The sequence below is a fragment of the Capsicum annuum genome, chromosome 1, assembly GCF_002878395.1.
Source record: "Capsicum annuum cultivar UCD-10X-F1 chromosome 1, UCD10Xv1.1, whole genome shotgun sequence".
In the NCBI taxonomy this organism is placed as follows: domain Eukaryota; kingdom Viridiplantae; phylum Streptophyta; class Magnoliopsida; order Solanales; family Solanaceae; genus Capsicum; species Capsicum annuum.
Window position 1 is genome coordinate 187,896,924 of NC_061111.1, and position 13,130 is coordinate 187,910,053.

Here is a 13,130-nt window from a genome sequence, read left to right on the forward strand (position 1 = left end):
TATAAACAAGTACTCACACTCATAGTGTATGCTAGGAATCAAATCGGATCATTACGGTTCCCGGTCTTATTCTCTGTCAAATTCAACATTAAGCCAACAAATTATATTACACCTATTGAGATTTAACATCTAAAAATAACTCATTTTTTTTCTTTTGTTTCAAAACAAATTCGTTCAAAGTCACAAAAAATTGCCCAACACAAAGCATTTCTCAAAAGTTGTAATCGGGTTCTTATTAATTTCTTAGCTTCTAAGGACTAACTACCCTTAAGACGGTCTCCATCCATCTATCATAGGGGAGGGCAACTAACTATGATGCCATTGCCAAAGAGGGTAGAAATAAATACTTTAAATTAAAGCAATACGCAAAAAGTGCCTTGAGGGCAAATTGCAGCAATACTTTCAACTTACTAACTACTATAGACATAGTGTTCTGAATAGCTAGAATGCTAAATTAAACATCCAAATAGCAAAATAAAACATCCAAAAGCAAAAGTTAAATTGTCCAAAAGAAATAAAGACATAAGAAAAAAAAGGAATGAGAATTCCACTACCCCACACTTAAAAGAAAGCACTATCCCAATGCTTACAGAATATGCATGGTATGACGTGGGGACAGACTCCCTGGTCACATGTCCGCTATGTCATCATCAAACTCCTCATTACCCTAGTCGGGCTCATCATCAACATCATCCTCGTCTTCTCTTCTGACTCATCATCTAAATATAGTAACTTTCTCTCCTCATCCATGAGGACATCACCCTCTATTGGCTCATCAAAATTAGGGTCTATCCGTAGCATGGTCCGATATTACACGCGAGTGGATAGTCCCACTCTATATCTCTAATCTTTTCTCGGGTGGCTGGACATCCCTCAATCCTAAACTACAGCATTGTAAGCCCATACATTTGGGCGGCAATCTCATTATTCTGAGCCTGATGCTCGGGCATAGTCAATGTAGCACCATAAGGAGCAGGCCCCTTAGTTTGAGAGAAATCCAGCGTTTTAGGGGTTACTAGTGGTTTATAATCAACATCCTGCTCAGGTACACCCTTCTCCCATAGAAATCGAGTCAACAACCCGCCAAAACCATACCGATATCAGCCCAAGAACCTAGATTTCTACATGGCTGAGAAGATAATCATACTGACATTCAACTCAATATCTGTGCGCATAAGGGCATAAATGATACACATCATGTCATGTGTCACCTCTGTCATATATATCTCATGGATTATGCAAGCATATATAATCCTGGACCATAAACGTGCCTCCCTATTCATGTGAACAAAGGGGAGTGATACGTGAGTGCTGCCCTCCTTATAACGAATCCACCGGGAAGTCAAACGAGTACCACATAAAAGATGGTGAATGTATTTGTAAGGTGGCTCAGTATTCAACCTCTTCAATGGCTCGACATCCATTATGGGCATACCTAGTAGATCATTAAAAGTGTTGGCAGTAAACGTAACCACCCGACCCCTTATCTCAACCTCTGCATCCTTGTTCTGTGAGTCCTAATTAGCATAAAACTCCCGCACAAAACTCAGGTTACACTCATATGGTTGTTTGAACAAGAAGGTCATGTTTAGTGCCTCAATCCGGCGTACCATACTTGGGTACTCCTTCAGAAAGCGGACCCTATCAACAAATTGGTCCACCGAATACTTGGATTCCTTATGTTGGGAATACCATTTCTTCCCAGCTTCCATAACTACTTTGGTACCATACCTCCAAGATTTCCCTCGTGGGATAAATGGAGCTGGGGGTACCTGGTCAGCCTGTCGACTCCTTTTACATTCGGATACAGAAGATCCAGCCATATTCTTTCCTTTTCTCTGTTGTTGTTAGCTAGACATTATACCTGTTAAAGCAGAACATGCAACAACTAAATCAAATATTTGAAAATGTGAACTTGTAACCACTAAGTGTGTTGGTGTTGAAACATCCCACACTTAGTTGCTAGTAAACCTGCTTTGATAGAAAAACTAGGGTACTCAAACTTCCCCTCAAGTATCAGTTAGCAGAAGCTCAAGCATAATTTCAGATAAAGCAAAATAGTTCATATGTTGTCTTATTTATAACTCGTATAAAAATCTGTGTTTCCTCAAATAGACTCTAGTTGAACAGACTTTACATTAGTACACAAGTGCACAATTACTCATAAGATCAAGCATCAGGTACATATATGATTCCGTATGAAATCAATCCAACATGAAATCAAATAAAATCAGTTCTAATTCGACACCAGTGTGTCTTCCACATGAAATTAGTCCAATAACGCATATATCTAAAAGTTGAACAGTCCCTAATGAAATGTAATATTGAGGGATTACCCCTCACTTAACAAATTCAGACCTCCCTTAATATCCAATTACAACATATAAACTAGTGTAAACGTTTGAACCAACCCATAAGATTTTAACACAAATTACCCCATCCTGCCAAATTTCACAACAAATCATGACCAGCAGATCAATAATGAAGAAGCACTTCAATGAATAAGCACAAACTAAAGGTATTCTCCTAATTCAGAAGTAACATCACACCCCAAGGCATAAATAACACAAAATTGTCAAGAAATCACTAATATAACTATTTCATGCACCTTATCAGTTGAAATAATAAAGAATAGAGTACTTACCTCTCAATTAGTGAAAAATATGAAGATGTAGCAATGGGCTTGTTCTTATTACCAAGAGAGGACACAATTGAAAGAAATTAATTTAGGGCTAAGGGGATTTTCAGGCGGCAGGTGGCTAGGGTTTTAGGAGGTTAGGTGAATGAGAGAAAATAGGTATATATAGAGGAGGGAAATAAGGGATCTATTTAGGGTAAATTTCACAACAAAAAGGCCAAGCAATGCGATGCGTCAACAATTGCATTGATGTGAACGACGCGACTCATCGAGTTCGCATCGTTACAATGAAAATTACGTCAAAAAATTATTCTAAGTGTTGCTTAGGTGACCACTGATGCAGCACGATGGATAACATGTTAGAAGGACTGACATGATATGTCAGCATCATGTCGGTTCACTGGAACTTGCCTTCAAAAAATTTTCTAAGTGTGGGAATCATACATATCGACGCAATACATTGACTTTGCATTAATTCACTAGAAATTGTACCCAAAAAAACTTCAAAGGCAAAATTTTCCACATTTTGGGGAATCTTTTATTCCCCCTTACCTCTTTCACCTCTTAGCCTCTATTTAACTTACTCAAAGATCACAGTTCACCTACTTCTCATTTTCTCTATCTCCACCAAATTCCTTAACCAAATTTCTCATTCTCGTACATCAACAAAAAACAAAAAAATTATGTAAGAAAAAGTAGGTTTCCTCCTACCAAGTGCCTTATTTTTTGTCGTGGCTCGACTCATCTTTTTATGTTTTCACTTATTTTTTCTAAAAATTAAAAATAGAAAGAAACTATCCTATTATATTACATTCACGGATTGCCTCCCACGCAGCACCTTAGTTTACGTCGTGGCATGACTCAACTCAGCCTCCCTTATCTGCAAAGGTGATGGACACATTGTGCTTATCTTCATGATTAGGCCTATAATGTTTCACACGTTGTCTATTCACCAAAAACTTCTCAATCTTTTCTTTATTCCACTATCAATAGCTCCATGAGGTATTATTTGCACTACCTCAAATGGTCCAAACCACTTTGATCGTAGATTACCCAAAAACAACTTTAACCTTGAGTTGAACAGCAAAACAAGTTATCTGGATTCAAACACTCTATCCTGAATTTGCTTGTCAAGCCACTTTTTGGTCTTCTCTTTGTACAGTTTGTCATTCTCATAAGCGTGGAGATGAAATTCATCAAGTTCAGTAAGCTTTAACAATCTCTTTTCTCTCGCGACCTTTATGTCAATATTTAACTTTTTTACTGCCCAATACGTTTGATATTTGAACTCCACAGGTAAATGGTATGCTTTCTCATAAACCAAGAGATATGGAGAGATACCAATAAGCATCTAAGCTATCTTGTAAGCCCATAATGCATCATCTAACTTTTTTTCCCAATCCTTCTGCTAACCTTTAATAGTCTTCTGTAATATCTGTTTGATCTTCTAGTTGGATACCTCAACTTAACCACTTGTTTGTGGATGGTACATAGTGGCCACCTCGTGCCTAACACCATATTTAGATCAAATATTTTTAAACCAAGTGTTAATGAAATGCGTACCTCCATCATTGATTATAGCTCTAGGAGTGCCAAATCAGGAGAATATGTGCTTCTTTACAAATTTTAATACCACTCTAGCATCATTAGTGGGGAAAGATGCGGCTTCAACCTACTTAGAGATGTAATCAACTGCCACAAAGACATATAAATTGTCATTGGATGGTGGGAATCGTCCTATAAAATCCATCTCCCAAACATCGAATACTTCAACTTCGAGAATATTGCTAAGGGGTATCTCAGGATGCCTTAAATTGTACCTAACCTCTGGCATTGATCATAACTCTTCATGAAAGCTATGACATCTCTAAATAATATTGGCAAAAAAAATAGATTGCAACACTTTTCTGGATATTCTTTCACCCCCATTATGGCCACCATAAGGAAATGAATGACACTTTTGTAGCACTTGTGTAAATTCAGCTTCTGAAACACATCTATGTATAATACCATCAGTAACCTGCTTGAAAATACAAGGCCCATCCCATATATAAGCACGAGAATTATGAAGTAATTTCTTTCTTTGTTGAGTGATAGCTTTGGGAGGATAAACCCCACACACTAACAGGTTCACAATATCTGCATACTATGAAAGCTCACTCGAACCAAAAGCCACCAATTTTTCATCCAAAAACTCTTCCTAAATGTAGAGAGAGTCATCAAAAATATGGTCATGAGTTTCTATCGTAGACAAATGGTCTACAACTTGATTCACTACTCCTTTTCGATCACGTACCTTAAGGTCAAATTCTTGCAGCAATAAAATCCACCTGATTAATCAAGGCTTTGCATCCTTTTTGTTGAAGAGATACTTGATGGTAGCATGGTCAGTGTTAACAATAACCTTGGTGCCTAGCAAATATGATCTAAATTTGTCGAATGTATAAACCAGTGCTAACATCTCATTTTCAATGACTGTATAATTTAATTGAGCATCATTCAAAACTTTACTATCATAATAAATAGAATGAAAGATCTTGTCTTTTCTCTACCCCAAAATAGCTCCTACATCCACATCACTGGCATCATATATCAATTCAAATAGTAACTCCCCATATGGAGAAATCAAGATGGGTGTTTTAATCAGCTTCTTCTTTAGCTTCTCAAATGCTTCTTGACAATCAGCCCCAAAATCAAACTTGACTTATTTTTCTAAAAGTTTACACATAAGGCTTGCAATCTTTGAAAAATCTTGAATGAAATACCTGTAGAAACCTGCATGCCCTAAGAAACTTTGCACTCTCTTCACTGTAACCGGATGTGGCAGCTTTTCAATCGCTTCAATTTTGGCTCTATCTACTTTAAGTCCTTTACATAAAACTTTAAGGCCAAGGACTATCCTTCCTTGACAAAAAAGTGGCACTTTTCCCAATTCAGCACCAAATTTGTCTCTTCACAATGAGCTAGGACTTGATCTAGATTCTACAAGCTTACCTCAAAAGAATTATCATAAGCAAATAAGTCATCCATGAATACCTCGACAAATTCTTCAACCATGTCATATAAAATTTCCATCATGCATCTCTGAAATGTTGCAGGTGCATTACAGAGGCCAAAAGCCATGCGTATAAATGCATATGTGCTATATGGACAAGTAAAAGTTGTCTTCTCTTGGTCCTCAGGTGCAATGGTAATCTGCTTATAACCCGAGTAACCATTTAAAAATAGTAGTACTCTTGCCCTGCCAACCTATCCAACACCTAATCAATGAACGAGATAGAATAATGGTCCTTTCTTATGGCTTCATTTTGCATTCGGTAGTCAATACAGATTTTTCATCCAGTCACCATGTGAGAGGGAATTAGCTCATTTACTTCATTTGTAACCATGGTCATCCTATCTTTCTTTTGGACACAATGTATTGGGCTTACCCACTTGCTATATAAAATTAGATAAACAATCCCATTGTCGAGCTACTTGATGACCTCTTTCCGCACCACGTCCTTCATCACCAAATTCAATCTACGTTGTTGCTGCACCCTTGTTTTCAAAATTTCTTCCATGTATATCTTATGCATGCAAAAAGCTAGATTTATCCCTGTAATGTTAAATATCTGCCACCCAATCGCCTTCTTCCTTCTTTTTAAGACTGTCATTGCTTCTCTTACCTGTATATCAGATAAACCTACAAATAAAATAATAGGCAATGTATCATTGTCACAAAGATAAACATATTTCAAGTGAGGAGGAACAACCTTAAGCTCTAATTTTGGAGCTTCATCAATTGAACCTTTGGGTGATGGACCAATTGGACTGTCAATGACTCAAAAGGCAGCTTTCTCGCTTCCACGTCCGCCAAATTCATGAATTAGACCAATTCTAGCACCTATACATCTCCATAAAGATCACGACCTACAAAAGCTCACTCAAGTGGATCATCAAACAATAACAGGCCTACAATCAGACTCAACGTCTATAATGGATATAGCAGACAACTCCTCATATATGACAGGCAATTTTAGCGCCTTGTATATATCAAAAACCTCTACTTTATCATGTGCTCTCATTGTCATCTTCCTGCTGCCACATCAATTAGTGACTGCCCTATTTCTAGGAATGGTTATCCCAAAATAAATGGAACAACCAGATCAGCTTCAAAATCAAGAATCACAAAGGCTATAGGAAAGATAAGTGATTTTACTTGCACTAAGACGGCTTCAATAATTCCATCTGGCCTAGATAGGGACCTATCAGTAAACTGTAACATAATGGTCATGGGTTTGGGACTCCCAACACCCATCTTTCAGTACCAAGATGTGGGCATAAGATTTATGATAGCCCATAACTCATATAATCCATGAGAACTAGTGGTCTGCCCAATAATGATCTGCAAATTAAAACTACCTGGACCCTTCAACTTTGTGGGCAGTTTATTTTATATCTTGGATATGCACTCCTTAGTAACTGCAACTATAGAATACTCTGTCAACCGGTTCTTGTTTGCCACTATGTCCTTCAAGTATTTTTCATATTTTGGAATACTTATTATCAACAAGAGAAAGATTTACATGAACCTGCTTTAGAAGATCCAAGAACTTCTTGTAACTGGCCACCTCTAGATGCTTCCTCTGCCTCTGAGGAAAGGGTAAAGGTAAAGTCTTCTTCTCCACTTGAATTTCATCACTTGCATTTTTTTCTTTGACCTCTTTCTCCTCATTAGCTTTAGGGTCCTCATCAGTAGTTGTGGGCCTAACCTGTTCAAGTACCGCCTCCTTTAACTGTAACCCACTCCTTGTCATAACTATATTTACCTGCTTTAGATTCGCCTCTGTATCTCTAGGTAAGCCTCCTTGAGGCCTTTTGTTCTGTGCTCCCGCAATCCGATCAAGTTGCAACTCTAAATTTTTGGTAATCAACTATTGACTCTTTAATTCTTTTGCAAACTATGCTTGATTAGCTAAAAGTTGCTCCATCATCTCCTCTATACTACTTGTTTGAGTAATATCTTAATTATTCTGAACTTGGTGTTGATTCTGTTGCACTGGCCCCTTATACTGATTATTGATTTGTTTCTGATTTCCACCCCAAGTGAAATTGGGATAGTTCCTCTAGTTGGAATTATATGTGTTGTCAAAATTATGTTGTCCTTGATGATTTGCATTTCCCATATAATTAACAGAATTTGGATTAGCTGCACAAGTATCTGCTGCATGCTCACTACTTCCACAAACCTCACACCAAGAATTTACTTGTTAGATTGCATTAGCTGTAGTTGCTGCTTGTGAAACCCCCAACTTCATGCTATTAAGCTGAGCAAGAATATGATTTTGCATTGTTATGATCTGAGCTGATAATGCAGTGAATTGGTCTACCTCTAATACCCTTGCAACCTTCTTTCGAGCACTCCTCGAGTCAGCATACCATTCAGGTTCCCTTATGAAATCCGATTCAGCAGTGTGTACAATTCGTCATAAGTTTTCTCAAGAGCTTGCCCACCTGCTGCTGAATCCAAGAGAATCTTGATATTTGGATCTAACCCCTCAATGAAAGCATGAACAAGAAAATTATTAGACTGATGATAGTAAGGGCAATTTCTGAGCATATTTTTAAATCTCTCCTAAGCTTGGTGGAGATTCTCTCCTTCTTTCTATCTGAAACTCAGAATCTTGCTTCTCAGACATGCAGTCTTCCAAGATGGAAAGAATCGAATAAGGAACTTTCGAGCTAGATCTTTCCAAAAAGTGATGGAGAGTGGTGGTTCAGCATATAACCACTACTTTTCTTCACAAATTAGAGAAAAAGGAAAGAGTATCAATCTGACATAATTAATTATCACCCCAGCAGCAATGTAAGTATCACTTATTTCCAGGAAGGTCTGTATGTACTGCTGTGGGTCTTTATGTGAAAGGCCAAAAAATTACCCCACTTAATTCAGCAATTATACCATATTCTGCTTTAATTCAAATCGACCACCTAGCTCGTGCTTGCGAATACTGTTAGTAGCATGGTTCGTGAGCGGGATTTCCACCTTACAAATAGCTCTAGAAGATGGTTGAGAAAGAACAGCTGGGATAATCAGAGCTGCGATATTTTTGGTATTTGGATCAACAGGATCATTTGGATTAACTGGATGAGCCATTTGAACCAGTTGAATAGGATATTGAGCTCTTCGCCTTTGTTGAAATATCAGTTCTGGTTCTGAAAAAGGCTTTACCAACTCTTTATCTCTCGACAGTCCTGTAGTCAGCTAATCCTATAAAAATTCAGCCACTAAGATCAAGTCATTAACACTTAAATTTACTATCAAAAACTAAAAATTTAGCAATTTACTAATTATACTAGTCCTCGACAACGGTGCCAAAAACTTATTGCGGCTCAAACGCACATGCAAGTGCACATGATTGTACAAGTAATATAATGACTTAGACAGTTATATATCATCCCCACGAGGACTAAGCAATTAAAAATTCAACTAACTTATAGATTTAGACAAGGAGGTATTACTTGTTGTAAAGTATCAAGATGATTGTGAAATTAAGAATAAAAACATAAATTAATAAATAAGAAATAACAATTTCTAACAATAGCAAAGCAACCAACGACTGTAAACAGTAATGATGAGAATTCCAGGGTTGAGGCACATTGAGCAATCATACAATTCTATCTTCTTATTGCATTCTAGTTGGTTATCGGGTTGTTGATTTGCAAGGTTTATAGTCTGATCTTGGTCTCCAGACCTCAAATCTTCTATCTATTGAATATTGCAACTACAGCTCCTGCAGAGATACAACAATTCATCTAAATTCATGAAGTTATCTTCGTGCAATTGAACCAAGCAAGGCTTCTAGGTATATCCCTATCCTAGATGCTAATTCAAACTCTTTGTTTCATAAAAGGATAAGAACCTTGCTCCTTAATTTCTTTATTCTATCCTTCGATTCTCCTCCTGTATTCACATAGAAATATAGGTTTATTCTAATGGTGGCCACTCATACAAATAGTAAGCTCAAGAAATTAAGAACAACCTAGATGATAATCCAAAAATAAACTACAATAAAGAATATCAAAAGTAATCATGTTCATAGTCTCAACCCCAAAACAAGGGTGTTTAGCCACTCATGTTTGAATTCAACATCTAAAATAAGTAATTAATCATACCCAAAATTAATCTTGAAGTAAAGAAGTTCAAAAGAATGTCTAAGAACCCAAAGAGAGAGATTTTTATGCTTTTCCGCCGTTGCTATGCTTGGAAAAAGTGTTTTAGATTCTGCTCACGTGTTTCTTTTGTACTAGGACAAAATTAGCCTGAATTGGACTATCGATGTGTCGCGTTAATTTTTGCGTTGCTAAGTTTGATACATCGTACCATGTATCACTTTGCAAGGACCAACGCATCGCGTCGACTCACTGGAATTGCCTTCTAAAAATTTAACTATGTCAAAAAACACAAGGACCAACGCAACACATCATTATTGCGTCACTGGAATGTCACCCTACAAAATTTGACAAAGTCACATAAATCAATTCCTTTTCAGCTACTTTCTTCTATTCTTGCTCTAGCTTGTCTATACATGCTCTTGGAGTCAATAAAAATGGTCTTCCATATTAATACAATTAATTTCACACCATTAATCACAAATCGCTTTACAATATATGTCCAATTTTTGTCCAAATCCACTAAAAATTTACCCTGCATCACTAATCATGTTAGTTAGATACGAAACACAATTTAGGCTCAAACGCAATAGGATTAACATATTTTTTCTCTCAAAACAAGTCTAAATATGGGTAGATATTGTTGTTTGGACATATAAATACACCCAAGATAAGATATCCGAGGATGAATTGATTAATGGATTGGGGTGGGTAGCAGTGGGTCGGGTTATTAGGACTTAGATGGTTTAGGGTTTTATTTGAAAAATTAATTATTTTAATTAATAATTAATTAATCAATAAAAAAAAGACACCTCATTAATAAAGTGGGGTCATATTGATCTATTAAATTAAAGGGCAATTTTGCTCCAATAGATAGACGGAAAGGGCATTTCAGGCCCAATAGATGGATGAAGGGCATTTTTGCACCATTCCTAATAGGTTAAGGGCATTTTAGGCTCTTTTTTGTTTTGGAAAAAGGTTTGCTCTTGAAATATTTGATTTTTTTTTCTAAAAGTTCAATTATCTAAAATCGCGGATAAATTATTGAGTCTTGAATTTTAAGTTCTCACAGCAGATAGGGTACTTGTTAGTGGGTTGAATTTGAAATTTGAGATATGTCATAGTAGTGTAAGTTAAAGCCATAAGGTAAAAACAGTGTGGGTTTTGGTACTAATATTATTAATTAAAATATTGCTTCTAATCATGAATACTCTGAGTTTATGTATTAGGAGTGTGTTTGGTACAGGAAAATATTTTCCATGGAAAATATTTTTCTAGAAAATGTTTTCCTGAAAAACAAGTTGGTTTCTTACTTGTTTTCCTATGTTCGGTTGGTGGATGGAAAATATTTTTCGGAAAATGTTTTCTAGTGTTTGGTTGGTGAATGAAAAATATCTTTCAGAAAATACATTTTAGTATTTAACTAAAGAGAAAAAATACATTTTAAAAAAATAACTTTTGATCCAGAAAAATATTTTTTTAGGGTGTGTTCGACATGAAGGAGGAAAAATATTTTCTAGAAATATAAGTTGTTTCTTTCGTATATTCTTGTGTTCGTAATGCAAATTGGGTAAGTTCAAAAAGTATTTGTTTATATTTAACAAAAATAATAGAATGAATAGGATAAGAAGGGTGAGATAAGAAAAAAAAATTGAATTTTTTTAAAAATAAATTAAAAAAATTATTTTTTTGGGAGGAGGTGGTGGTAGGTTGAGGTTGAGGTTGTCAAAATAGGTAATAAGAGTGGGATAAAACAATTTAATTTTTTTAAAAAATAAATAATATTTTTAAGGGGGAGGGGGCTTAGTAGGGGTTGGGTCGGGGTAGGGGAGTAAGGGTAGGGTAATAAAAAAATTAAATTTTTTTGGAAGGGGCGGAGGGGTTGCTAGGGGGGTCGGGTAACGGAGGAAAAGAAAAACGTTTGAATTTTTAAAACAATAATTTTTTTAAGGGAGTAGGGGTGTAGATTTTGGGTTAGAAGATGAGGTAAGCAAAAAATTTAAAAGTATTTTTGAATGGGGGATGGTAGGGGTGGGGGTTGGGGTAGGGGAGTGAGGGTGGGGTACGAAAAAATTTAAAATTCAAAAAATAAATTTAAAAATTTAATTTTTTTGTGGTGGTAGTGGTAGTGGTGTGGGTGGTAGGGGTGGGAGGCCGGGTAGAGGGTAAGAAAAATTTTATTTAAAAAAAATTAAATATTTCTTTTGAAAGGGGTAGGGGTAAGGGTTTGGGTTTTGGGCAGGGGGATGAGGTAAGAAAACATTTTGAAATATTTTTTTAGATGAGGGTAGTGGGGGGTGGGGTGGGGGTAGGGGATTGGGGGGTCGGAGTAGGGGGTGAGTTATTTTGAGAGTTGTATGAATATTTTAACTTAAGAGTGAGGTTGAAAGAAAGTTTTGAAAAATATTTTTCTTACCTTTTGAAGGGAAGTCATTTTCCTTAGATTTGAGGAAAATAAGTTAGTTTGAAAAACATTTTCCAAAATCTTTAAGCCAACCAAACAAGAGAAAATTTGATAACATTTTCCAGAAAAAAAATTTCTTCATACCAAACACACCCCAGATCTATGTATGAAAATTGCAACTAATATCATGGTTAGTGTCAGACAGACACTGCTAAGTTATAATTTTTAGTTGTTAACTGATCGTATCATCATAATATTTTTATGGACTTGAATTGACCAATCCTATTGCACTTTGAACTATAATTTGATTGAGGGTAAGATGGTAAATTCAAGTTTTATCGCATTAAAAGAATAAGACATTGGGTTAGAGTCCCGATGCATTATGATGATAAGATATTGGATATAAGTTCTATCGATTTATAACCTTAAAAGCTCTTATATGAATAAGACATTGAGTTTGAATATCAATGGACCATATTGATGATATAATGAAGACTAAGAAGACTCATAAAATTGTCCCATCGGATATGCTCCATCCCTGAAGTGAATGTGGTATCTACAATATGTCTAAAAGAAGATAAATGATTAAATGTATGAATGCGATCATGGAGGGACAAAATGATAGTATTTTCAAATGCTTATTATGATTATACTTAAAGATGTATTAAAGAAAAATTCTCTATATTATATATGTGCCTCGATTTTCTCTTGAAGTAGCAACATCCTGAAAGAGGTTCTAATTAAGTTATCATAATTTGATAGGCTTAAGGCACAATTATATATTATTCCTGGGGAATGAGAATTTTGATAATTATAATTACAAATCTATTTCATGGAGTGAATATGACTGTACTTAGTAAAGCTTATAGATTCAAACGTGTTCTTAGTTGTGAAGATATCATAGTCCACCTCAAGAAGAGGTGGAACAATTAA

The 13,130-nt window shown here is 35.9% G+C and overlaps 1 protein-coding gene and 1 long non-coding RNA gene across 2 annotated transcripts; both read right to left on the bottom strand.

Annotated features, from left to right (window-relative positions):
• Positions 1-373: 373 nt before the first annotated feature.
• On the bottom strand, positions 374-3,382 carry LOC107842740. Its single transcript, XR_001666068.2, has 2 exons — positions 2,645-3,382; positions 374-1,864 (listed from the first exon to the last, which is right to left on the bottom strand). It is a non-coding gene; the product is annotated as an uncharacterized LOC107842740 (long non-coding RNA).
• Positions 3,383-3,731: 349 nt separating this feature from the next.
• Positions 3,732-6,711, bottom strand: LOC124898665. The gene is made up of 4 exons (XM_047412407.1): positions 6,597-6,711; positions 6,124-6,323; positions 5,633-5,833; positions 3,732-3,875 (listed from the first exon to the last, which is right to left on the bottom strand). The coding sequence occupies exons 1-4, from the start codon at positions 6,709-6,711 to the stop codon at positions 3,732-3,734; spliced, it is 660 nt and encodes a 219-aa protein (XP_047268363.1).
• Between the last annotated feature and the right edge of the window lie 6,419 nt (positions 6,712-13,130).

What these genes read in the sequence shown, in the direction of transcription:
- LOC124898665 (XM_047412407.1), bottom strand. Translation starts at nt 6,711, where the DNA reads ATGACAATGAGAGCACATGATAAAGTAGAGGTTTTTGATATATACAAG. An exon ending in TATAGACGTTGAGTCTGATT is followed by an intron (nt 6,324 to 6,596) that starts GTAGGCCTGTTA and finishes TTTTATTTGTAG; the next exon opens with GTTTATCTGATATACAGGTA. An exon ending in CTTATGATAATTCTTTTGAG is followed by an intron (nt 3,876 to 5,632) that starts GTAAGCTTGTAG and finishes ATTGACATAAAG; the next exon opens with GTCGCGAGAGAAAAGAGATT.